The sequence below is a fragment of the Heterodontus francisci genome, chromosome 4 (genome assembly GCF_036365525.1).
Source record: "Heterodontus francisci isolate sHetFra1 chromosome 4, sHetFra1.hap1, whole genome shotgun sequence".
NCBI classification, from domain to species: domain Eukaryota; kingdom Metazoa; phylum Chordata; class Chondrichthyes; order Heterodontiformes; family Heterodontidae; genus Heterodontus; species Heterodontus francisci.
This window is the reverse complement of record NC_090374.1, coordinates 90,018,467-90,045,682: the sequence shown is the minus strand read 5'-3', so window position 1 is coordinate 90,045,682 and position 27,216 is coordinate 90,018,467. Positions and strand designations below refer to the sequence as shown.

The following is a 27,216-nucleotide window of genomic DNA, read 5'->3' as shown; positions in this document are numbered from 1 at the left end:
AGTAACTAAGGCAGACTCCTACCCAATTCCTCGTTTGGAAGACTGTATTGAGAGTTAGCAGTGCCACATTTCTTCCAAAAATAGATTTGTTAAAGGGATACTATACTGGCAGGTTCATTTAACATCCCGAGCTAAAAAAGTAAAAAATACGGACTTTGTCACACCAGATGGTCTTTTCCAATGCCAAGTGATGCCATTTGGGCTAAAAGAAAAATGCCCCAGCCACTTTTCAGAGACTAATGAACCAAGTGCTAGCCAGTGTTCCTAACTGTGTGGTTTACTTTGATGTGCTGGTATACAGTGATACTTGAAAGGACCACTTGCAACTAGAAGCTCTATTTAGAAAATTACAGTCGTCTGATTTGGTGATAAACCTTGCCAAAAGTGAATTTGCAAAAGCATGTTTAACCTACCGAGGGGGAAAAAGTAGGGCGAGGCCAAGCATTGCCAAGAACAGCAAAAGTACAAGCATTGGTGGAGTTCCCTACCCTAAAGACTAAGCAAGAAATCATGAGGTTTTTGTGGTTTCTACCACAGGTTTGTACCAAATTTTAGTACTATATCTGCTCCACTGACTAATTTGCTTCAAAAAAAAGAAAACCAAGATAGTGTGGTCAGGGGAGTGCCAAGCATTTTGTCAGAGGCTGAAAGCAATTTCGATTGATGAACCAGTGTTGGCTGCCTCAAATTTCAATAAGCCCTTCAAGGTAGCAAATGATGCTGGTGACCTGGGGGTTGGTGCAGTACTGTTACACGATGAATCGGACACAGAAAGGCCAGTGGGATATTTTCCAAATCGACACCAAAAGCAATACTCTACATTGGAAAAAGAAACCCTGGGCTTATGACTTGCTCTTAAACATTTTGAAGTATATGTCCACCACAACGCCAGAGATACACTGGTATATACTGATCATAGCCCCCTAGTTTTTGTGGAAAAATTCAAAAACCAGAATTCCAGACTATTACGATGAAGTTTACTATTGCAGCCCTATCACTTAAGGGTTATCCACATTGGTGGGGGGCAGGGAATAATGTAATTGATGTGCTTTTTTTTATTCATTCATGGGATGTGGGCATTGCTGGCTAGGCCAGCGTTTATTGCCCAGGCCAGCGTTTATTGCCCATCCTTAATTGCCCTTGAGAAGGCGGTGGTGAGCTGCTTTCTTGCTTTCTTGAACTGCTGCAGTCCACTTGAGGTAGGTACACCCACAGTGCTGTTAGGAAGGGACTTGCAGGACCCACAGTGCTGTTAGGAAGGGACTTGCAGGATTTTGATCCAACGACAGTGAAGGAACGGCGATATAGTTCCAAGTCAGGATGGTGTGTGACTTGGAGGGGAACTTGCAGGTGGTGGTGTTCCCATGCATTTGCTGACTTTGTCCTTCTAGTTGATAGAGGTCGCGGGTTTGGAAGGTGCTGTCTAAGGAGCCTTGGTGCATTGCTGTAGTGCATCTTGTAGATGGTACATACTGCTGCCACTGTGCGTCGGTGGTGGAGGGAGTGAATGTTTGTGAATGGGGTGCCAATCAAGCAGACTGCTTTGGTGTCAGCTTCTTGAATGTTGTTGGAGCTGCACCCATCCAGGCAAGTGGAGAGTAAGCATAGAAACATAGAAAACAGGAGGAGTAGGCTATTCAGCCCTTTGGGCCTGCTCCGCCATTCAAAAAACATAACGGCTGATCGTCTAATTCAGTACACTGTTCCCACTTTCTCCCCATATCCCTTGATCCCTTTAGCATTAAGAAATATATCTATCTCCTTCTTGAATGTATTTAATGACTTGGCCACCACTGCCTTCTGTGGTAGAGAATTCCACAGGTTCACCAACCTCTGAGTGAAGAAATTTCTCATCTCAGTTCGAAATGGCATACCCCGTATCGTGAGACTGTGACCCCTGGTTCTGGACTCCCCAGCCATCAGGAACATCCTCCCTGCATCTAGCCTGTCTAGTCATGTTAAAATTTTAAAGGTTTCTATGAGATTCCCTATCATTCTTCCAAACTCGAGTGAATATAGGCCTAGTCGACGTAATCTCTTCTCATACGTCAATCCTGCCATCCCAGGAATCAGCCTAGTAAATCTTCTTTGCACTCCCTCCAAGGCAAGAACATCCTTCCTCAGATAAGGAGACCAAAACTGCACACGATACTCCGGATGTGGTCTCACCAAGGCCCTGTATAATTGCAGTAAGACATCCTTGCTCCTGTACTCAAATCCTCTTGAAATGAAGGCCAACATACCATTCGCCTTCCTAACTGCTTGCTGCACCTGAATGCTTGCTTTCAGCAACAGGTGTACAAGGACACCCAAGTCTCGTTGCACCTCCCCCTTTCCAATCTATCACCATTCAGATAATAATTTGCCTGTTTTTACAACCAAAGTGGATAACATCACATTTATTCACGTTATACTGCATCTGCCATGCATTTCCCCACTCACCCAACTTCTCCAAATCACACTGGAGCCTCTTTGCATCCTCCTCACAGCTCACATTCTCCCCCCTCCCTCCCCAAGATTTGTGTTGTCTGCAAACTTACATTTAGTTCCCTCACCCAAGTTAATAATATATATTGTGAACAGCTGGGGCCCAAGCACTGATCCCTGCGGTACCCCACTAGTCATTGCCTGCCACCTGGAAAAAGACCCGTTTATTCCTACTCTCGGTTTCCTGTCTGTCAACCAATTCTCAATCCATGCCAGTATATTACCCCCAATCCCATGTGCTTTAACTTTGCACACTAACCTCTTTTGTGGGACCTTATCAAAAGCCTTCTGAAAATCCAAATACACCACATCCACTGGATCTCCCTTATCTAATCTACTAGTTACATTCTCAAAAAACTCCAGTAGATTTGTTGAGCATTATTTCCCTTTCGTAAACCCATGCTGACTTTGTCCAATCCCATTTATGCCTTCCAGGTGTTCTGCTATCACATCTTTTATAATAGACTCTAGCATTTTCCCCACTACTGATGTAAAGCTATCTGGTCTGCAGTTCCCTGTTTTTTCTCTCCCTCCTTTTTTAAATAGTGGGGTTACATTTGCCAACCTCCAAACTGTAGGGACTGTTCCAGAGTCTACAGAATTTTGGAAAATGACCACCAGTGCATCCACTATTTCCAGGGCCACTTCCTTTAGTACTCTGGAATGTAGATTATCAGGCCCTGGGGATTTGTCAGCCTTTAACTCCATTAATTTCCCTAGCACTTTTTTTTTTTACTAATACTGATTTCCTTCAGTTCCTCCCTCTCATTAGATCCTTGGTTTCCAAACATTTCTGGAAGGTTATTTGTGTCCTCCTTTGTGACCATCACACTCCTGACTTGTGCCTTGTATATGGTGGACAGGTTTTGGGGAGTCAGGAGGTGAGTTACTCGCTGCAGGATTCCTGGCCTCTGACTTGCTCTTGTAGCCACTGTATTTATATGCCTATTCCAGTTCAGTTTCTAGTTTACAGAGAAGTGACATGTCAAGATTTATGGTAGTCAGGAAGTTTTGACTTTCTGGATGGGGTGTAAACTGTTTTGCATGTCAGTTGGGTTTGTAGCCTGCTGAAAGAAATACCCAGCTCATCTTTCTCAACCTCAGAGACCCTGCAAAAAATCCAGTACGTGATAGCTAAAACCCTTGATGCTGCATTTCTCCTGAGAAGTTCTTGAAAAGTCTACAAGATTAATTTTTGACACCACCTGAAAAAATTGCTCCAGAAAAGATCCCAGTGACCCATCTACATGTACTCGGACGCCAAAATGTATACCATTTGGGACACAACGTATCTTATACTTTTTCTTCAAGATTTAAGAGCATTTGGCCAAAGTATTTTTTTTTTGTCTTTTTTTTTTTAAAAGGCCTCTGCAGAGAAAATGTCTTTTTTTTAAAAATCTAACCGGTATGTGCGCGCGCCTGCATGTGAGTTGGGTATCTAGAAAGGAATATCTATTTACATTCATATTTCAATCTGTGTATTAATGCTTTGCATCTTTACTAGATAAGTCTTGTTTTATAATAAACTGATAACTTTGTTGTTTATTAAAGAAACCTGGTTGGTGTAATTTTATTCTGGGATAAAGAGTATAGTATACGATTGACCGTACTGGCAATTGAGTAAACATTTAAATATATGTTGTGACCTGTGGTAACTATATCTAGGTGGGAAATACCACTGTCTACCATCCACTAGTCCTTAAGCCAATTAAGTACAAATGAAACTCCCACAATATGGTATGCAAACTATTAAATTACAACACTGGAATTCAAACACAAATTTCTGGTCGGCAATCAAAAAATACACTCATCACTTGAGCATCAAGGCAAAATTGATAAAAGCTGACTGAATTAAGATAACAATTTATCTTTTGAAAATTAATCTAGGAATACCAACTTTTTCACAATATGACACCAAACACACAGATATAACTATTTCCTTTGGTGGCAGAGTACTATTCATAACAAGCATGCTAGTTACATATACTTCACAATACACTATATACCTGCTGGGTGTTCATTTCCACAAATATGCAAGGCAGGAATATCAGAAGGGAGTGACGTAAATGAATATTAATTTTATATTTAAAAATCAATTAGCATTACTACAAAGCTCTGAACTGTACTCTGATTGTAAATAAAAGATATTCAACAGCACAAAATAAATTCAAAAAGCCTACCTGGAATGCTCTTAAAAGTGCCATGTGATCGCTGAATGTTCCTGCAGCAAAGCGCTTTCTACACAACATGGAAGCACGCTTCTGTGAAGGTTGCACTGGTAGAACAAATGGATCTCGATAGGCCAGAGTGCAAGCAATAGTGAGAATAGGATCAAGGCATTTCAAAACTACAGCACAAAGAACCATCTTGCCCAGATGGGGTTCCACAGGAAGATCTGCTAAGTGGTAACCAAGTTCTGTTAGATCTTCCCAGCTGTCCATGGCATCTATAGTCTAGAATGAAAATTCGTAGAATAAATTTGTTCCATTCCTGTATTTTAAAATGTATTCATTTATGTGATGATAAATGTCTCATACCTTGATCATCTGAACAGCATTTCTAACAATAAGTGAAGGTGGGGGCTCTGGTGCTTTTGCAAGGAAGTCAGCAATTGGACAATTGATTGGAGCTAGCAGTTTGGTATGTAAGCAAAGTTCCTAAGAATATACAAACACGCAAATGATTCAATTACATAATGAAAGTTTGGAATGGTCAGTTTTATTTTGTCTTTTTACAGATAGTTAATTCATCAGAGTGAGAATGATGTATTAATACTTTCACAGAATCATCCAATATGCATTAGTTGTATGCGGAAAATAAAACTTTTAGTGCCCATATTTTCTCAATTACACTACTCCAGCAGAAGAAAAATCTGTTAGGGTGGTTACTTAATTGTTTCAACATTTATTCCACCATTTAACTTTTTGGTAGAACAAGAAAATTACAAGCATTTACAATTATAGAATCATAGAACGGTTACAGCACAGAAGGAGGCCATTTGGCCCATCATGTCTGTGGTGGCTCTCTGCAAGAGCAACTCACCTAGTCCCACTCCCCTCCCCATAGCACAGAACATTTTTTCTCTTCAGATATGCATTCAATTCTTTTTTGAAGGCCTGGATAGCATTTGCATCCAACCCACCCTCAGTTAGTGCATTCCAGTTGTAGTATTCCAATTATACATTAGAAAGAAGTATTTTACGAACAACAAACCAAACACACACCTGCAGTGGCATCCGTAGCAACTCTGGTGTCTGGAATTCTAATAAGTTTTGGAATCGTAATCTGCTAAATAGGTGAAAACAAATTCCTGGTCGGCAGCGACCTGCCCTGTTAAAAACAAACAGGAATGCAGTACAGTTAAACAAGCATTCTCGTCTTTGTCTTGGTTTTGAACATGTAATATTCCACAAAATTTCATTTTCCAAAAGACAACATGCAGGCAAAAAAATTAGAAATTATTCAAATCAGTCAATCTCCGGCGATCAAAAATAACAATTTTTAAACTGATAATTTTCAGAGTAGTGCTGCAAATTTAAGTCTTGCTTTGATACTGTGAATGCTAGTCAGTTCCTTTTAGCAGTCTGGCATTTTGGATCGAACAGTGTGTCCAATATTGAACTATACATTATGTAACCCCGGGTGTAACAGTAGCCCCCCTTGTGATCAGAACTGGATATTCATCTCTTTCGAACATCTCATTATCATGGGAAAAGGCAAAATACTGTGGATGCTGGAAATCTGAAATATAAAGAGAAAATGCTGAAATACTCAGCAGGTCTGACAGTATCGGTGGAGAAAGAAACAGAGTTAACCTTTCATGTCAATAACCTTTCATCAAAACCAACTATGGCAGCATCGGTGGCTCTGTTTTTCTCCCCATAGATGCAGCCTTGGCTATTGTGAATAGATTTGAACACTATGGAATTAGCAGCAAACAGCCCCAATCCTAACCTTTTGATGAAGGTAAGGACATTCATGAAGGAGCTGAAGACTGTTATACTGCAGACAGTTCCCCAAGGAATAACTGTTGTGATGACTGGCCCTCGACAACCACAACCAACTTCCTCTTTGTGAGGTAGGACTCCAGCAAGTAGTCTGCTGAACTCCACAGACTTCACTTTTGCTAGAGTTTCTTAGTGCTATACTCAGTCCAATGTTGCCTTGATGTCAAGGCCAGCTACTCTCACCTCTTCTTTGACATTCAGCTCTTATGTCCACATCTGGATCAAGACTGCAATGACACTTTTTAATATACGTTCATGGGATGTGGGCATCGATGACTAGACCAGCATTTATTGCCCATCCCTAATTGTCCTCGAGGTGGTGGTGAGCTGCCTTCTTGAACCGTTGCAGTCCTTGGGATGTAGGTACACCACAGTGCTGTTAGGAAAGGAGCTCCAGGATTTTGACTTGGCAGCATGAAGCAACGGCGATATAGTTACAAGTCCGGATGGTGTGTGGCTTGGAGGGAAACTTGCAGGTGGTGGTATTCCCATGCATCTGCTGCCCTTGACCTTCCAGATGGTAGAGATCACGGGTTTGGCAGGTGCTGTCGAAGACGCCTTGGGCGAGATTCTGCAGTGCATCTTATAGATGGTACACACTGTTGCCACTGTGCGTCGGTGGTGGAGGGAGCAAATGTTTAAGGTGGTAAATGGTGTGTCAATCAAGTGGGCTGCTTTGTCCTGGATGGTGGTGAACTTCCTGAATGTTGTTGAAGCTACACCCATCTAGGCAAGTGGAGAGTATTCCATCACACTTCTGACTTGTGCCTTGTACCTTGTAGTTGGCAGACAGGCATTGGGGAGTCAGGAGGTGAATTACTCGCTGCAGAATTCCCAGCTTCTGACCTGCTCTTGTAGCCACAGTATTTAAGTGACAAGTCCAGTTCAGTTTCTGGTCAATGGTAACCCGCAGGATGTTAATAGTGGGGGAATCAGTGATGGTAATGCCATTGAACATTATGGGGAGATGGTTAGATTTCTTCTTGTTTGAGATGGTCATTGCCTGGTACTTGTGTGGTGCGAATGTTATTTGCCACTTATCAGCCCCAGCCTGGATGTTGTCTAGGTCCTGCTGCATATGGACACAGACTGTTTCATTATCAGAGGAGTCACGAATGGTGCTGAACATTGTGCAATCATCATCGAACAACCCCACTTCAGACCTTATGGTGGATGGTAAGTTATTGATGAAGCAGCTGAAGATGGCTGGGCCTAGGACCCTACCCTGAGGAACTCCTGCAGTGATGTCCTGGGACTGAGGTGATTGACCTCCAAGCACCACAATTATCTTCCTTTGTGCTAGGTATGACTCCAACCAGCAGACAGTTTTCCCCCGATTCCCACTTGCTAGGACTCCTTGATACCATTCTCGGTCAAGTGCTGCCTTGATGTCAAGGTCTGTCATTCTTACATCACCTCACCTCTGGAGTTCAGCTCTTTTGTTCATGTTTGGACTGAGCTGAGTGGCCCTGACAGAACCCAAACTGAGCATGTTATTGCTGAGCAAGTGCTGCTTGATAGAAGGGGGTCGTGGACAGTGCTATCACTTTGCTGATGATCGAGAGTAGACTGAAAGGGCAGCAATTGGCCAGGTTGGATTTGTAAATGACATACTTGGGCAATTTTCCACATTTCTGGGTAGGTGCCAGTGTTGTAGCTGTACTGCAACAGCTTGGCTAGGGGCACGGCTAGTTGTGGAGCACAAGTCTTCAGTACTATTGCCGGAACGTTGTCAGTGCCCATAGCCTTTGCAGTATCCAGTGCCTTTAGCCGTTTCTTGATATCACATGGAGTAAATCGGACTGGCTGAAGACTGGCGTGTGTGATGCTGGGGACCTCAGGAGGAGGCCGACTTGGATCATCCACTTGGCACTTCTGGCTGAAAATGGATGCAAATGCTTCAGCCTCATCTTTTGCACTGATGCGCCCCCCCCCCCCCCCCCCACCTCCCCGCAATCATTGAGGATGGGATGTTTGTGGAGCCTCCTCCTGTTAGTTAATTGCCCACCACCATTCATGACTGGATGTGGCAGGACTGCAGAGCTTAGACCTGATCCGTTAGTTGTGGGATCGCCTAGCCCTGTCCTTTGCATGCTGCTTCCGCTGTTTGACATTGAGGTAGTCCTATGTTGTAGCTTCACCAGGTTGACACCTCATTTTGAGGTATGCCTGGTGCTGCTCCTGGCATGCCCACCTGCACTCCTCATTGAAACAGGGTTGGTCCCCGGCTTGATGGTAATGGTAGAATGGGGGCCATGAGGTTACAGATTATGGCTCAACACAATTCTGCTGCAATTGATGGCCCACATCGCCTCAGTTTTGAATTGCTAGATTTGTTCAAAATCTATCCCATTTAGCACGGTGGTAGTGCCATACAACATGATGGTGGGTATCCTCAATGTGAAAACAGGACTTCATCTCCACAAGGACTGCGCGGTGGTCACTCTTACCAATACGGTCATGGACAGATGCATCTGCAACAGGCAGATTGGTGAGGATGAAGTCAAGTAGGTTTTTCCCTCTTGCTCATGCCCTCACCGCCAGCCGCAGACCCAGTCTAGCAGCTATGGCCTTTAGGACTCGGCCAGCTCGGTCAGTAGCAGTGCTACCGAGCCACTCTTGGTGATGGATATTGAAGTCCCCCACCCAGAGTACATTCTGTGCCCTTGCTACCCTTCGTGCTTCTTCCAATTGGTGTTCAATATGGAGAAGCACTGATTCATCAGCTGAGGGAGGGGGCAGTAGGTGGTAATCAGCAGGGAGTTTCTTTGCCCAAGACTGACCTGATGCCCTGAGATATCATGGTGTCAGGATCAATGTTGAGGACTCCCAGGGCAACTTCCTCCCAACTGTATACCACTGTGCCACCACCTCTGGTAGGATAGGACATACCCAGGGACAGTGATGGTGCTGTCTGGGACATCGTCTGTAAGGTATAATTCCGTGAGTATGACTATGTCAGGGTGTTGCTTCCCAATTTTGGCACAAGCCCCCAGATGTTAATAAGGGGGACTTTGCAGGGTTTTTATTGTCGTTTTCAGTACCTAGGACGATGCCAGGTGGTCTGTCAGGTTTTTCTGATACTTTGTAGCAGTTTAATACAACCGAGGCTTGCTCGGTCATTTCATGGGGCATTTAAGAGTCAATCATACAAGAGTCAACCACATTGGTATGGGTCTGGAGACGCATGTAGGCCAGACCAGATAAGGGCATTAATGAACCAGATGGGTTTTTACAACAATTGATAATGGTTTCATGGTCACCATTAGCTTTTAATTCCAGATTTTTAATCATTGAATTCAAATGTCACCATCTGCCGGGGTAAGATTTGAACCCATGTCCCTAGAGCATTAGCCTAGGCATCTGGATTAATAGTCCATTACCACTACGCCACCACCTCCCATTCAGAGGCAAGTGCTTCTTGCAGAACCCAAGCTGAGTGTCAATAAATAGATTATTAGTGAATAGGTTTTGCTTGATTTTATTCATTCTGCAGCTTTACTGATGATTGAGGGGGGGGGGGGGGGGACATACTTATAGGGCAATAGTTGGCTGGTTTAGATTTATTTGTTGAGGCTAAGACATAGGGCAATCTTGCAGATGGTCAGGTAGACACCAATGTCATAGCTGATTAGCTTGGCTAAGGTAACTATTTCCTTACATTGTTACAATTATGTTTAAAATTGCAAAAATGGAGTACTCATAATACCTTCCCTTCCTCTGGACAGCACTCGCTTTAGAAATCCATACCATTTTTAACATGGTGACAGAGTTCAGTGCATCAAATGATTTCTGGAACAAAAAATGTTCATTGAAACAATTAAATATTTCTAAGTTCAGAGTATTGTAGAAATATTCTGATGTGCATTAATTAAAACTAACCTCTTTTACTTTCCCAGAATCAATGACAAATACCACATCATTGACGGTAATACTCGTCTCTGCAATATTTGTGGAAAGAATCTGAAAGAAGACACAATCAGTTGTGCTTTAAGTGAATAAAAGAATAAAACTTAAATCTGTGGTTTTATTTTAAAACTCACTATTTTACGAATTCCACTAGGTAAGTTTTTTAACACTTTCTTTTGGTCAGACGTCTGCATGTTGGAATGAAGCATGAAAACCTGTAACCTAAAACAAAACAACATATTGTACTGGTCAGATGGTCATTTGCATTAATTAAATTTAAACAATTTTTACGATACGCCAATAACATACTAATTTTACAAGGCATATATTACGATTGCACATCTGCAAAAACAATTAATTATATCAGCTTCACTTACACAACTACTTTTGAGGTGTATTTAACAGATTATTTGTTGACACATCACAGACCCTATATATGACTAGCTCTACTATGTTCTGCACTGTTATCTCCCTGGACATTTATATAGAGTTAGTCACTTACAGCACAGCAGAGGCCATTCGGCCCATCAAGTCCCTGCTGGCTCTCAACGGAGCAGTCAGTCAGTCTCTCTCCCCTGCTCAGGGCCCGCCACCCTGCAAGTTTATTTTCTTCAACTGGCCATCCAATTTCCTTCTAAAATCACGGATAGTCTCCGCTTCCACCACCTGGTGGGCAACAGGTTCCAGGTCATTACCACCCACTGCATAAGAAAGCTCTTCCTCACATTCTCCCTGCATCTCTTCACGATAACCTTCAACCTGTCTCTCCCGGTCCTTGCGCCATGAGTTAATGGGAGCAGTTTTTCCCTGTCTAACTTGTCTATGCCTGTCATAATCTTGTACACCTCCATTAAATCTCCCCTCAATCTCCTTTGTTCCAAGGAGAAGAACCTCAGCTTTTTCAACCTAACCTTGTAACTGAAATCCCCCATCCCTGGAACTATTCTAGTAAATCTTCACTGCACCCTTTCAAGAACCCTAACAATGTTCCTAAAGTGGGGCTGCCAGAACTAGGTGCTATACTCCAGTTCAGGCCTAACCATCTAGCTTCAATCTTGCCAAAGCAGCTGAATATCTCTGCTTATTTGATGTATAATCCCAAAACTCCATTATAAGCACAGATACTAGCATTATATATGCAATAACTGTTATATTCCAGAAAGCTTGTTGTGGAATAATGACGCTGGAGCCTATCTTTACTCGGTTTCACATTTATTGTACAGAGTAAAAGGATAACAAAATGTAGTTCCTCACTCAAAAACCTCCACCAGTCTTAGTAAGTGTCTGCTTATAAGTGCTCAAGACCCCAACTAACACCCTCCACCTGCATATAATTAAACAATTGATACACAATTAACAGATTAACAATACCTTTTGTGAAGATTATTTTTATGATTCCCAATTAAGGTGTTTAGCTTAAAATGTTTACATTTATATTTATGAGCCTGAATAGATCTTGTGTTTTATATAATTAAACCATTGTTGGCAATATTTTGGAAATATCGACCAAACATTCAATTCCAATAAACTTACTGTAAATTTAAATTGCAAAGCCAGAGAGTTTTCCCATGTAGTCTTTTATACTGATCTCAGTGTAAGATAAAAGAATGAAGTTATAATTTCTTTAAAACAGTTTTGATGACAACTCCCATGGTGGCTCACGGGTAAAATGCATCATCTACTGCCATATTCAGCCATACTGACATAAGGTCTGTGCTGAGTTATATGATCTCATCAAGGGTAACAGCAGAAACATTACAATTAGCTTCAGCTCCTTTCCCTAGGCCAGGAGGGGTATCAGCCAGGGCTTCTATAGGGGAGAAAGAAAATTTTTTTGATTGCCAACAGGTCACCAAACTGGGATAAGGCTCGGAGTAAACATGTATTACCACACCCACGTCTGCAGAGTTGGCAACAAGACCTTGACCGACAAGATCGGTAAGAGCGAGCGACCAAGGTAACATCTAACAAGCGTCCAGCAGTCAACTGAATCGAGTAACCCAGGATCAAATGCAAGGATCTGCCAAATCCAGAGAACCTGGGGCAGCAAAGAGGTTTTTCCAATTGGAGAAGTCAAAATGGAGTTTGAGGAGAAGCATCTCTTGGCAAAGGACCATAGTGTCATGCTAGGCTACCAAGAATGAGACACATTAATTTTGTCATGAACATTGATTTTAAACTGTTACTGGAATGAAGAAAGGACTTGAACAGATCAGCTGTGGCTGGAAAAGGCATTGACATATTAACAGACAGTGATTGGAAGGACAAAGGACCATTCCCTTACACATTCAACCTACAATGGACCTTGATCACCAGATATTGTGTGTAAGAAGTGCATTCCAGATACTGCTAAGGTGATACAATCAAAGACGTGGTCAGACTAGTTAGTCACATGGCAAACCTGCTTGGCAACCTGGGTTTTTCTGAATTGTACAAACAGTTTGAACGGAGAGTGTCTGGTTTGCTCCTGGACTGAGAAGATCTCTCTTGTCTGCTCCCATCTCTTTCTTACAAGCCTCTGAATCCACTGAAGACACATGAACCCCAAGAGAGAAAAGTCTCCTACAGTGAACAAGGTTTCAGAAGAATACTGGGCTCCAACGAAAAGCAAGATCTACCTACAATTTAGGACTCTACAGTGAGCTCCAAGAACTGTGACAAAAACTCTTCAGATATTGCCTCAAAGTTTTCCACTTTATTTTTCTTCTGCTCTTTTCTGTCTCTATTTGCATGTATCGCGTACGCAGGTTAGCTTGGGTGTGTCGTGTATCCTTACGCGTCAACCGAATTAGAGTTGAAGTTCGAGTTTAATAAATTTCAACTTTTCTTCTTTAAACCTAAGAAAACCTGTTTGTGCTGGTTTCTCTGCCTTATAATTGGAAAGCGGCGAACAAGGATTCACCAAGGGGAGCTAAAAACACTGTTTAAAATTAAACCCTGTTACTGTAAGACCAGGTGAAGGCTGAGAAGGACCCCTAGACACCTTTCTCACCTGGTCGTAACAACAGAGACAATGCTATCTAATAATGTGTTACATGTTACGGACAAATGAGAGATGATCGGAATGGCTCCCCTTTTTCACCTCTCGCCTGACTGAATACTGCATGTTTAAAAATAATGTTTCAGCTAGAGTGCTTTAATTGTCAGGAAAAGACAAATGACAGGTTTTCTCAAGCTTTAAAAGATAGATAAATGTTTATTGTTCAACGCCCAAATAACTACACCCACTCTGTGTACAGATATACAAAGATGCAAGAAAATATTGCTATTATAAAAACAGCATACCTTTAATTCCTATGATCTCAAGAGCCCTCTGTTACACTTGCTTTTCCCTGGGGTGAAGACTTGAAACGATGCTGGCCTGTAATCCTTTTTTGTCTACTGAAGAAAAGGTTTAGGAGGACAGATTCACTGTTGTTTTATGTTCACTGTAGCAGACTTCTCTGGTTATACTCCAGTCAAGGTTCAATGGCAAAGCCCCGGTACGGGTCCTCAGGTGGAGAGTTAAGGGCAAACTCGAGTCTCTGTCTACATGTGGTTTAAAGCTGGGGGTCTTAGGCAGGGTCTTTTGTCTTAATTGGCATAGATGTTTTCTCTGTCTGCTCAGAATATGCCTTATTTAAACCCCTCATCAGAAACCTTATTTATGTCATGCGACCAGAGCAACTCTTTCCATTGTCCTCAAATAGTTTCTGAAGTTTAGGGCCATTGTCAGACAATCGAGTCTGGGTAGCACTCATCCACATATCACCTTGATAAAACACAGCTTTTCACATCCATTTTCTGGATTTCAATTTTGGAGTCGAAGCATCTACAACAGTATTGTGAACCCAGTTTTGTTTTAATTAGTTGGAGAAATGCAGCCATTACCACAGGAAGAGTTGTTTGTGTATACAATGTAATATAGTGGACATTGGGTTTGCTACTGGGTTATGTAGCTCTACGGTGTGCATTTTCACAGCAAGTGATGGAATATAATCTGTGCAGAACCTCATGAAGTATTGTAGATGAAACCTTAGATGCAAGACGTGTTGAATAAACTCCTGTTATTTGAGCCATCAAACTCATATATTCTGTACTAAGCCTTGATAATTATCAGAATATTACAGTTTGTGTTTTAATGACTTCTCAAAGATTTGTCCAGACATGAAAATTAGCTCAGAGTTCTAGCAATTCCGTGTGTATTGGCAGGAAAGAAAAGGTCACCTTACCTCTCAACTCCATTTTGTTTTACAGGAAAGTGTCCATTTCGGGTTTATATTTCATAAGTTCATATTTATAGTTTATATTTCATAAGTTCATATTTATAGTTCGTATTGCGTGGGCGTGATGAACATCGGAAACCCTACTATTGGGAACGGAAATTAAGACTGATACACCAGAGACTTAGTTGCTGGGTATGGTAACCATATATTATCAGAGTTTAATTGTTGTTATTGTTCTGATTCAATGATCACCGACAAAAACTTTATGTTGGGAAGAATTGGAGAGAATATTTTCTTGTAAAAGGTTATGCTAAAACATATTTTTGATAAACATACAGCTCTAGTTAAAAAAGGCAAGTAAAATCAAGGAAACCCAAAGTAGTTTTATAAATACATAAAGGGCAAGAGGATAACTAAGGAAAGAGTAGGGCCTATTAGAGATCAAAAAGGTAACCTATGCGTGGAGGCAGAAGCTGTGGGCATGGTCCTTAATGAATATTTTATATCTGTCCTCTCAAAAGGAGTGGGGGTGAGGGAATGCAGACATTGTAGTTAAGGAGGAATGTGAAATGTGAGAAACATGGTCAGAGCCGAATTATTCAAGAGGTTTATCTTCTTCAAAAGTGGGGTGGCGGTGGTGAAATGGCCAGAAACCGGAGGCTCGGGGTTAAGCTTATGGACTGAGCGGAGGTGTTCCGCAAAGCGGTCATCAAATCTGCATTTGGTCTCCCCAATGTAGAGGAGACCACAATTGTGAGCAGTGAATGCAGTATACTAAATTGAAAGAAGTACAAGTAAATCGCTGCTTCACCGGAAAGGAGTGTTTGGGGCCGTGGATAGCGAGGAGAGAGGAGGTAAATGGGCAGGTATTATACCTCCTGCGATTGGAGGGGAAGGTACCGTGGGAAGGGGACGAGGGGTTGGGGGTAATGGACAAGGGTGTCGCGGAGGGAACGATCCTTTAGGAATGCTGACAGGGGAAGGGAGGGGAAGATGCGTTTGGTAGTGGCATCATGCTGGATGTGGCGCAAGTGGTGGAGGATGATCCTTTGGATCTGGAGGCTGGTGGGGTGGAAAACGTGGACAAGGGGAACCCTTTCGCGGTTCTGGGAGGGAGGGGAAAGGGTGAGGGTAGAGGTGCGGGAAATGGGCCAGACACGGTTGAGGGCCCTGTCAACCACAGTGTGGGGGAATCCTCAGTTGAGGAAAAAGGAAGACATATCAGAAGTGCCGTCGTGGAAGGTAGCATCATCAGTGCAGATGCGTTGGAGATGGAAAAACTGGAAGAATGGAATGGCGCATGAGCCAGAGCTTCCAGTTGATGGCCACTTCAACACCCCTCCCCCTGCTCACATCTCTGTCCTGGGATTGCTGCAGTGTTCCAGCAAACATTAACGCAAGCTTGAGGAACAGCAACTCATTTACCGATTAGGCACGCTACAGCCTGCCGGACTGAACACTGAGTTCAATAAGTTCAGAGCACGACGGGCCCCCCTTTTTATGATTAGTTATTTTTTTCTCTTTTTCTTTTTCCTTTTTTATTTGGTTATTTTATTTTAGTTTTTTTAGTTTACTGTGCCTACCCACTGTTCTTTCTTTAATGTTTGTGCTTGGGAGTGCTTTGCAGTCAATTCACACCCTCTCTGTACTAATGCTTTGTCTTTCAGCACACCATTTACATACCGCTTGCCTTTGTTCCATGGCCTTCTGGTCGGTTATTCTCTGTGACCCTGTCCTATCAACACCTGCTCCTTTGTTATCTCTTGCCCCACCCCAGCTTTACTTGCTTAAAACCTTTTACATTTCTAATATTTGTCAGTTCTGATGAAGGGTCATTGACCTGAAACAACTCTGCTTCTCTCTCCACAGATGGTGCCAGACCTGCTGAGTATATCCAGCACTTCTTGTTTTTATTTCATATTTCCAGCATCTGCAGTATTATGCTTTTAATTGCCTTTCGACACCTCCTTTAAACCCCCCTCTTCAAAGCCACGGGTATTAGGAGGCCACAACTGCAGCTGCAGGCCATCCTGTAGAAAGGTTCCTCCTCCACAATGATGGCCTGGCAGCTGTGGCCACACTTTTTGTTTTAAAAAACAGTTTTGTAATTCTTCAGAAGACGCCTCCATCTTGAGGTGCCCTCGTGTTCTCCTACCTACATTGGCAGCACCCACCTTTATGGTGGGTGTGCTGGCCGGACATTGCTGCAGACCCTGTGATCTGATCCACCCACAGTCCTTAACTGGATGAGGCTCCTGGAGACACCTTCTAAATTGGTCGCCTCCAGGAAGATCGTGTCCGATGCCCCACCACAGCCACTTTTGGGTTCCCAACCTGGAATTGAGGCAGACGTTGGGACTGCGAACCAACAGGAAAATTCAGGCTGATGGGTTGAATAGCCTCCTTCTGTGCCATAAGCCTCTATGATTCTGTAACTCTGATATTGATTGATTAGTACCTACGGTATGTAACAGAAGACACATTTCTATACGCAGTCTGTGTAAACGAACTATTTTAGAAGGAAAACAGTTTTTATAAACAATATTCATTTAACTTCCTATTTCAGAAATTGCACGTTACGTTTTGAAAACTTACTTGTGAGAATTATCTGCAAACCTTTTGTCATCATAGAGAATGCGATCTCTGAGTCCAACAATTTCATCATACCCTGGTAAAAAAATTAAAACTGCACCTGGAAATATAACCGTAAGGACACATTAAAAGTATTCTTTTTTACTTATGGCAATTTTATAAAACAGAATGATGTACTACTGTACTACTAAATCCGATTGAATGAAACATGGAAGTTATGTTCCTGTAACTTTGCTGAGTACAGAATGTTACTCTCTCTCCTGTCAGATCTCCCAAGTTGGTAAAACATGGGCTTAGTCAGTGGAGGAACAAGCAGAGATCAAAGCAGATTTGTTTTCCTCTGATTCTGCCAGTGTCCCCTTTTTAGGCCTTGTCCCCGTTTCTGCCACAGTAACTCCCAACAACCGCCATCACAAATCACTATCAGTCACACCTCAGGCCTTAAAATCGATGTCCATGTCTAACATAAGCAAGATAAGGACTCATGGAGTAGGGAAATATATTCGCCTGGATGGAGGATTGGTTAACGGACTGGAATCAGACAGTAGGGATAAATGGGGCATTTTCAAGAAGACAGGCTGTAACTAGTGGAGGGCCACAAGGATCAGTGCCGGGGCCTCAGTTATTTACAATCTAGAATAATGGCTTAGACCAAGAACCGAGAGTAATATATCAGTCTGCTGACAATGCAAAGCTAGGTGGGAATGTTAGCTGTGAGGAGGTCACAAAGAGGCTGCAAACAGATATAGACAGGATATGTGAGTGAGCAACAAGGTGACAGATGGAGTATACAACGCGAGGAAGTGAAGTTATTCATTTTGGTTGTATGAATAGAAAAGCAGATTTTTTTTTTTTAAAAGGCATGAAACTGGTAAATGTTGATGTTCAGAGACTTTGGTGTACTCATACAAGGAACACAAAGTTAGCAAGCAGGTACAGCAAACATTTAGGAAGGCAAATGGCATGTTGGCCTTTATTGCAAGGGGATTAGAGAACAAGAGTAAGGAAGTCTTGCTACAGTTGCACAGGGTATTGGTGAGACCACACCTGGAGCACAGTGTGCAGTTTTGGTCTCCATATTTAAGGAAGGATATACTTGCATTGGAGGTGGCACAGCTAAGGTTCACTAGATTAGTTCCTGGGATGAAAGGGTTGTCCAACATTGACAGGTTGAGTAAATTGGGTCTACATTCCCTAGTTTTAGAAGAATGAAATGCGATCTCATTGAAACATGCAAGATTTTGAAGGGGCTTGACAGGGTACACTCAGAAGTTATCTTCCCCTGGCTGGGGAATATAGAACACAGGGGCATAGTCTCAAGATAAGGGCTGTTCATTTAGGACTGAGCTGAAGAGAAATTTCTTCATTCAAACAGTTGTGAATGTTTGGAATTCTCTACCCCAGAGGATCCAGATACTCCATCGTTGGATATATTCAAGGCCGAGATAGACAGATTTTTGGTGTCTCAGGGAATAAGGGATATGGGGAGCGGGTACAAAAGTGGAACTGAGGCAGAACATCAGCCATGATTGTACTGAATGGCAGAGCAGGCTCAAGGGGCCATATGGTCTACACCTGCTCCTATTTCTTATGTTCTTACGGTGCCGGTTCCTCCAACCACATCTGAAACCACTCAGTGGAAACTACAGCCTGCAAACTTTTATGGTTGAGAACAAGTCTCAATGGCAAGATTTTTTCCAGTGCTCTTTATGTGCTTGCTATAGTTTAATGCATTGCTAGAGTTATGAAAGTACTTCCATTTTTTAATATTTTGTGAGGACTCGTGTTTTAAAATCGTGGAAATGGATTCCTTTGGAGGACTGAAGAGATTACATAGATGCTGGGCTTTGTTTTTTTTTTAAAGTTACTGGAAGGACTTTGGGACTTGGTTTGGAAACACACTTACTGGAAGTTACATGTCTAAGCTAAATAAAGAACAGGAGCCTTGGTAACTAGGGGGAGTTGTCTGCAGAGAAGTGACATGTCAAATTTATGGTGGTCAAGAGTTAGTTTCGTTTTGGATTGTTTTGTGTCAGTTGGGTTTGCAGCCTGCTGAGAGAAGCACCCAGCTCATCCTCTCTCCATCTGAGAAACCCTGAGAATCTAGTGTGAGCTGAAACCCGATGCTGCATTTCTCCTGGAAAGCCAGCCAGATTAATCCTGGACATCGCCTGAAGAGAACTGCTCCAAAAAGTTCCCAGTGACAGCTGTTTACACATACGTGGGACACCAGAAAAAAGGGACAACTGATATCATTCCATATCTTCTTTTCATTCAGGAATTAATATGTATTTGGCCAAAGTATTTTTTGTCTTTTTTTGTAAAGAGCTCTCTGCAGAGAAAATGTCTTTTTTTTTTAAACCTGTGCGTGTGTGTGTGTTGGGCTAAGTTAGAAGGGAACTTTCATATTTCAATCTGTGTGTAATGCTTTGCATCTTCACTGAATAAGTAATTTCTTTATTAAAGAAACCTGGTTGGCAGATTTTATTCTGAAATAAAAAGAGAGTATATAATTGGCCATATGGGTAACTGGATAAACATTTAAATATATGTTGTGACCTGTGGGGAAGTGGAACTAGAGAAAGTCAGTGCACTCCTCCTGCCTCGGTCATAACACTAGTTATGAATTTCCAAGCTACACCATCCAAACCATGATTTTTATTCAGAATAAGTCAATGATTTCTCCATCTCACCTGATGTATCTAGGGAGGCTGCTTTTACAGAAAGAGTGAGGTAAAACAAATCATAAAAATTCATCTTTTTTTTTAAAATGAGGTCAGGTCAACTTGCAACAGTCTCTAAGAAGCAACCTAATAGCCTGGATTACCAAAGGCCTAGGAATGGGTCAGCTTCCCACCCTCTCAAGTAGCAAATGGCATGAGATGCAGAACATTTTTTAATGCCAACTCATACCTTTTGCAAAGTTAACATGATTGTGAGCAAATTTTATGCTCAAAAGTATACAGAACTGGCAAACAGATATCAGATATATTCCAAAACTGGAGCCAGAAATATAAGATAGTCACCTATAATATGCAGGAAGAACTTCTTTGCGCACAGAGAAGTTAGAATGTAGAACTCGCTACTACAATATGTAGTTGAGGGGAATAGTACAGATGCACCTAAGGGAAAGCTAGATAAACACATGACAGAGAAAAGAATAGGCTATGCTAATTGAGTTAGATGAAGAGTGGAGGAGGCTTGTGTGAAATACCATAATGAACCAGTTCGGCCAAATGGCACATTTCTGAGCTATGAATTCTATGTAACATTCAGATATTCTAAATTTTCTCCATTCCAATTTGAACATACAACACTAGACATAATGCATGCCATAGCTGAAATCAAATTATGCTACAAAAATTTAGCATGGTGAATAGTTCGAAAAGAAATCGAAGAGTTGCTCAAACCAATATCTTACCATCATCGGAACTTTGAAAGATGTTGTAAAGAAGGTGCATAATTAGATCTAGGTCAACTTTTTCATCATCAAAGCTATGGTGGTAGACACTTAGTATTTCTTTATCTTCTTGGCTCAGTTCTCCACCATTTGATTGTACCAGAACACACTCATCCAAATTTCCTAATTCCACTGAAGAACTTGCGCATAAAAATAAAAATGTTAGCATGATTCAACATTAGCAACCTGCATAAATCTATTAAAGCTACTTAAGAACAGTTTCACTATCTTGACTTTGAACTCTGATACAATTATGATTTCACAGTGTCAGAAGTTCATTAAAAAATACATGGACTTTACTTAAAGACTAAGACAAGGACAGAATAAAGCACAATGAGCCAGCGCAGACTGCCTCCAATTTGATATTGGCAATCTCACAGCGACATCAAAAATGCTTGATACTGAAATATCACATTGGTGCAATAAGAGATGCTCTGTTGAAATTGAGGGTTAACACATTGTTCAGGCATTTTAGAGGATGCTTCATATTGCAGATGGTTATGAAGGCCTCAGGGTTTGAAATTCATATGCAGAGTATAGGTGCATCCGTGCATATACCAGAAAATGTTGATTTGACGCTATTCTGACATCATACAGCCCAACCGACTGATAGAATAGGAGGATCCCAAATTTGGACAGCGCAGGTCTAGGTAATGCCTCCGTTGTCTACTCATGAGAAATGAGAAGTGAAACTGCAAGATGGGCTCTGCAGTAGTGCTATTTAAAGAGCCAGACATCCTGATTGCAAGCGAGTTAAATTTTTGAAACTTTTTCAACTGCAGTGTCTGAAAGTACTTGAGTGTTTTGGGAGGTCTTTTGGTTAGTTCCTGCATTTGCCAGAGTTTGCTGCCACATCCTCACAGGGACGGTAGAAGAGTAGGTGACCTATGCACACAAAGGGCAGGATTTAATGGAGGCGACAGCCCTACGTTACACCCTTCTTCGAAAGCTCACCCGTATTACATGCCATCAGGAACTTGAGGGGCCACCGGTGGACTTTCCCCAGGATCAGAACCCCACGGGGCAGAAGTCCTGCCCACTCAGAGCCGACGGCCAATCCGGGTGGTGGTGGTTGCTGCTGGAACACCACCCACCAGAGGCCATGGATTGTCGCTGGATCCAGGCCACAGGTGAGTGATGAAGGCAGGGGGTCTGCAGGGGTGGCTCTCAGCAGGCCGCCCCTTCCCGATGCCGGGTCCGTTGATCAGGCATCGAGTTGTTTGAACAAGGAACCACCCACTCCTCCAGGAGCTGGCAAGCAACGTACAAAGTTTTGCTTGTCCTGCTCCTCGCATGGCGAGATCCCCGCCAGACGCTGGGTTAATACCAATGGCAGCAGGATAAGGCCCTTAATTGCCGACTTAAGAGACTCAATTGCAGCAGGGCAAGGAGGATGTCAACAGGCCTTCCCGCCACACAAGGACACCCAGGTCTCGCTGCACCTCCCCCTTCCCCAATCTATCGCCGTTCAGATAATAATCTGCCTTTCAGTTTTTGCCACCAAAGGGATAACCTCACATTTACCCAACATTATACTGCATCTGCCATGTATTTGCCCACTCACTCAACCTGTCCAAATCACACTGTGAAGATAGCAGGGTCCCCACCCACCATTCCACCCAATTAAAGGCCCTCCCTGCCTCCAAACTCATCATGGGGGAGGGCATTAAATACTGTCCAAAGGCTGCACCAAGCATGGAGGCAGCAGTAATTGTACCTTTCAGTCTGTAGGACACAGGGAGATGGAGCAGAGGCTGCAGAGAGGGCAAGCTCTGCGCCATGCCCCCTGCCAACTTGGAGTTGAACTCCTCCATGCTCCTTCACAACAACAGGAGGCTACTTGGCAGGCCAGGCAATGTACCCAGCACCTCTGTGTACATACCCATTCAGCATTCTCCTGTATGCTGCTCCATCGAGGTCCTGATCAAATTCTTCTGCAGCAGTACATTTCTGACACCTTGCCCTCTGATGAGCTGCCAAACAAACCATTCTTCACCCCTGGCCTACCAAGCAGGCCACTCAAACCCGGTGACTCACCACATGCTGATCCCAACTCTATACTAACTTCCAAGATAGGTGCAGTGCCAACATCTGAGCTGGTGGCTGCAAGTGTCAGATCAAGTAACAGGGTCACTTCATCAGTGCTGTGCTGTTTTCCCCTCCTCCTCCTTGGGTTCCTGTAGCTGGGCAGGCTGTACTTCTTGGGCATCTGAAAGTAGGAACTCAGAAGGAGAAGGTTGGTGTGAGGGACGGGAGTTGGGGTGGGAAGCAGAAGGCCCATGGCCACACCATCAGCAGCTTGTTCATCGTGCAAGGTAGCAGGATAACAGTGTGCTGGAAGTTGAGAAGGGGCAGAAAGCAGGAACATAGAAAACAGGGAGTAGGCCATTCGGCCCTTCGAGCCTGCACTGCCATTCAATACAATCATGGCTGATCGTCCAAACTCAGTACCCTGTTCCCGCTTTCTCCCCCTATCCCTTGATTCCTTTAGCCCCAAGAACTATATCTAACTCTTTCTTGAATATATTTAATGATTTGGCCTCAACTGCTTTCTGTGGTAGAAAATTCCACAGGTTCACCACTCTCTGGGTGAAGAAATCCCTCTTCATCTCAGTCCTAAATGGCTTACCCCTTATCCTTAGACTGTGACCCCTGGTTCTGGACTCGCCCCACCATCGGGAACATCCTTCCTGCATCTAGTCTGTCCAGTCCTGTTAGAATTTTGTAGGTTTCTATGAGATCCCCTTTCATTCTTCTAAACTCTAGCGAATATAAGCCTGATCGACTCAATCTCTCCTCGTACATCAGTCCTGCCATCCCAGGAATCAGTCTGGTGAACCTTCGCTGCACTCCCTCCACAGCAAGAACATCCTTCCTCAGATAAGGAGACCAAAACTGCACACAATACTCCAGATGTGGTCCAAGGCCTTGTATAATTGCAGCAAGAAATCCTTGCTCCTGTAATCGAATCCTCTCGCTATGAAGGCCAACATACCATTTGCCTTCTTAACTGCCTGCTGCACCTGCATACTTACTTTCAGCAATTGGTGCACAAGGATATCCAGGTCTCGCTGCACCTCCCCCTTTCCCAATCTATCGCCGTTCAGATAATAATCTGCCTTTCTGTTTTTACCACCAAATGGATAACCTCACATTTATCCACATTATACCGCATCTGCCATGTATTTGCCCACTCACTCAACCTGTACAAATCACACTGGAGCTTCTCCTCACAGCTCACACTCCTACCCAGATTTGTGTCATCTGTAAACTTGGATATATTACATTTAATTTCCTCATCTATATCATTAATATATATTGTGAATAGCTGGGGTCCTAGCACTGATCTCTGCGGTACCCCACTAGTCACTGCCTGCCACACGGAAAAAGACCCGTTTATTCATACTCTTTGTTTCCTGTCTGCCAACCAGTTCTCTACCCATGTCAGTACCTTACCCCCAAATCCCATGTGCTTTAATTTTGCATGCTAATCTCTTATGTGGGACCTTATTGAAAGCCTTCTGAAAGTCCAAATACACCACATCCACTGGTTCTCCCTTACCTATTCTACTAGTTACATGCTCAAAAATTTCCAGTAGATTTGTCAAACATGATTTCCCTTTCATAAATCCATGTTGACTTTGTCCGATCATGTCATTGTTTTCCAAGTGCTCTGCTATTACATCTTTTATAATGGACACTAGCATTTTCCCCACTACTGATGTCAGGCTAACTGATCTATAATTCCCTGTTTTCTCTCTACCTCCATTTTTAAACAGTGGGGTTACATTAGCTACCCTCCAATCCATTGGAACTATTCCAGAGTCTATAGAATTTTGAAAAATGCCCAGCAATCTATCTACTATCTCTAGGGCCACTTCCTTAAGTACTCTGGGATGTAGATTATCAGGCCTGGGAGATTTATCGGCCTTCAATCCCATCAATTTCCCTAACACCATTTCCCGACTAATACTGATTTCATACAGTTCCTCCTTCTCACTAGACCCTACGTTCTCTAACATTTCTGGGAGGTAATTTGCGTCCTCCTTTGTGAAGACAGAACCAAAGTATGTATTTAATTGGTCTGCCATTTCTTTGTTCCCCATTTATAAATTCCCCCGTTTCTGACTGTAAGGGACCCACATTTGTCTTCACTAATCTTTTTCTCTTCAATTAGCTATAGAAGCTTTTACAAGTCAGTTTTTATGTTCTCTGCAAGCTTACTCTCATACTCTATTTTTCCCTTCTTAATCAATCCCTTTGTCCTGCTTTGCTGAATTCTAAACAGCTCCCAATCCTCAGGTGTGCTGCTTGTTTTGGTCATTTTATATTTCTCCTCCTTGGATCTAATACTATCCCTAATTTCTTTTGTAAGCCACCCTTCTTGTTTTATTTTTGCACCAGACAGGAATGAACAATTGTTGTAAATCATCCATGCACTCTTTAAATGCTAGCCATTGCCTATCCACTGTCAACCCTTTAAGTAACGTTCCCCAATCTACCATAGCCAACTCGCACCTCACACCTTCATAGTTTCCTTTATTTAGATTCGGGACCCTAGTCTCGGAATCACTCTCCATCTTAAATGAAGAATTCTATCATGTTATGGTCGCTCTTCCCCAAGGGAGCCCACACAATAAGAATGTTAACTAATCCTTTCTCATTGCGCAATACCCAGTCTAGGCTGGCCGTTCTCTAGCTGGTTCCTCAACGTATTGGTCCAAAAAAACCATCACGTATGCACTCCAGGAATTCCTCCTCTACAGTATTATTGCTAATTTGGTTTGACCAATCTATATGTAGATCACCCATAATTACAGTTGCACCCTTATTGCATACATCTCTAATTTCCTGCTTAATGCCATCCTCGACATCACCACTGCTGTTTGGGGGGTCCATATACAACTCCCACCAACGATTTCTGCCCCTTGATGTTTCTTAGCTCCACCCATACTGATTTCACATCAGGATTCTCTGAGCTAATATCCTTCCTCACGATTGTATTGATTTCCTCTTTTACCAACAATGCTACTCCACCTCCTTTCCTTTTTTGCCTGTCCTTCCTAAATATTGAATACTCCTGGATGTTCAGTTCCCATCCTTGGTCACCCTGCAGCCATCATCTTAAATGTTTTCAGTGACATTGGATGCCATGGGTCCCGATGCAGCCAGTATCACGATTCAGAGACCCATTTCCTCTGTAGGGCTCAGAAAATGCATCCGCCAGCTCTGCTCCCTTCTTTTGTGTGCCAATTTGCCCTGCAAGAGGGCAGAATGTCAGTGGTTGTGCAGCACTGTTTGGGTTATGTTCCTGCCATAGCTGAATAGCTGGAGGTATATGAAGGCAGTGGGAGCTGGATGAGAGGCTGGCATCATTGGTAGGTGTGTGAGGGTGAGGTGGAGTACCTGGATGCTAGGCCTGAGTCTTGAGTGCCAGGAACTGCTGCTAGATGAGCGATGGAGGTGTAGTGTATTGAGCAGCGCAGGAGGGTGGTGGTGTGGTGGACAGAAGATGGCATGTTAAGTTGCGCTCACTGACAGTGACCACCCACATGAAGTCATTAGACCTCTTGTAACACTGCTGCCAGATCTTCATGTCCAGACTCCTGGCCATCTGCTCCCACTCCCTTCTCAGGTGGTCCTTGAAGGTCTCCTGGTTCCCCATGGGATCATGGCATCTCTCCTCAAGCCCATCTGGACCACTCATGCTTCCAGCATCACATCCGTCACTGTGGGTCCTCTGTTTGCAGTGTTCATTTTCAAAAGAATTTCCATTATAGCAATAGTTTTGTACAGATTCCCTTTAAGCAGCAGCCTGACTTGAACAGCAGGCAGCCTCTACCACATGATCAGCAAACAACATTGCCAGGGTTTCCTACTGGGTGCAGCTCGCCGGCAGCATTAACAAGCAGAGATCAGTGTTGCAGGCACACCATCGCGTCATAGAGTCATAGAAAGATACAGCACCGAAACAGGCCCTTCGGCCCACCGAGTCCGCACCAACCATCAACCACCCATTTATACTGACCCTACATTAATCCCATTTTCCCTCTCACATCCCCACCTTCCCTCAATTCTCCTACCACCTACCTACACTAGGGGCAATTTTTTTTACAATGGCCAATTTACCTATCAACCCGCAAATCTTTGGCATGTGGGAGGAAACGGGAGCACCCGGAGGAAACCCACACGGTCACAGGGAGAACTTGCAAACTCCGCACAGGCAGTACCCAGAACCGAACCCAGGTCGCTGGAGCAGTGAGGCTGCGATGCTAGCCATTGCGCCGCCCAATCACAATCATTTAGACGAGGTGGGTAGATGAATGTTGCCTGTTGCCCATCTCGATCTGAATGGGTGCAGGCATGGCTGGATCATGACCTCCGCGCCAGAGAATCGGGTCTGATGCATTTTTAGCCCTTAGTGCCTAAAATGGAACTGTCCCATTCCCAACACTATTATTTATTACCTTTTAGTATATACACATGCTCTAAGACTGAAAAATGGGTTACTTTAATGCAAAACTTTTTCATTAAACTGGTTTTCTCCTAATTGTAA

At 43.1% G+C, this 27,216-nt stretch overlaps 1 protein-coding gene across 6 annotated transcripts in view; it reads right to left on the bottom strand.

Moving 5' to 3' along the window:
* ythdc2 (YTH domain containing 2) overlaps positions 1-27,216 on the bottom strand; it is a 175,707-nt gene that overhangs the window by 84,822 nt on the left and 63,669 nt on the right. For all 6 annotated transcript variants that reach the window (XR_010974877.1, XR_010974878.1, XR_010974879.1 and 3 more), the window contains 8 exons: positions 20,622-20,800; positions 17,204-17,300; positions 10,538-10,625; positions 10,377-10,457; positions 10,204-10,286; positions 5,712-5,817; positions 5,025-5,144; positions 4,668-4,940 (listed from right to left, as the gene is read on the bottom strand). Coding sequence is in view for 1 of the 6 variants with exons in the window: in XM_068029854.1 (XP_067885955.1) it covers positions 4,668-4,940; positions 5,025-5,144; positions 5,712-5,817; positions 10,204-10,286; positions 10,377-10,457; positions 10,538-10,625; positions 17,204-17,300; positions 20,622-20,800 (1,027 nt within the window). In the remaining 5 variants the exon portion in view is untranslated. The remainder of the gene's footprint in view (positions 1-4,667; positions 4,941-5,024; positions 5,145-5,711; positions 5,818-10,203; positions 10,287-10,376; positions 10,458-10,537; positions 10,626-17,203; positions 17,301-20,621; positions 20,801-27,216) is intronic.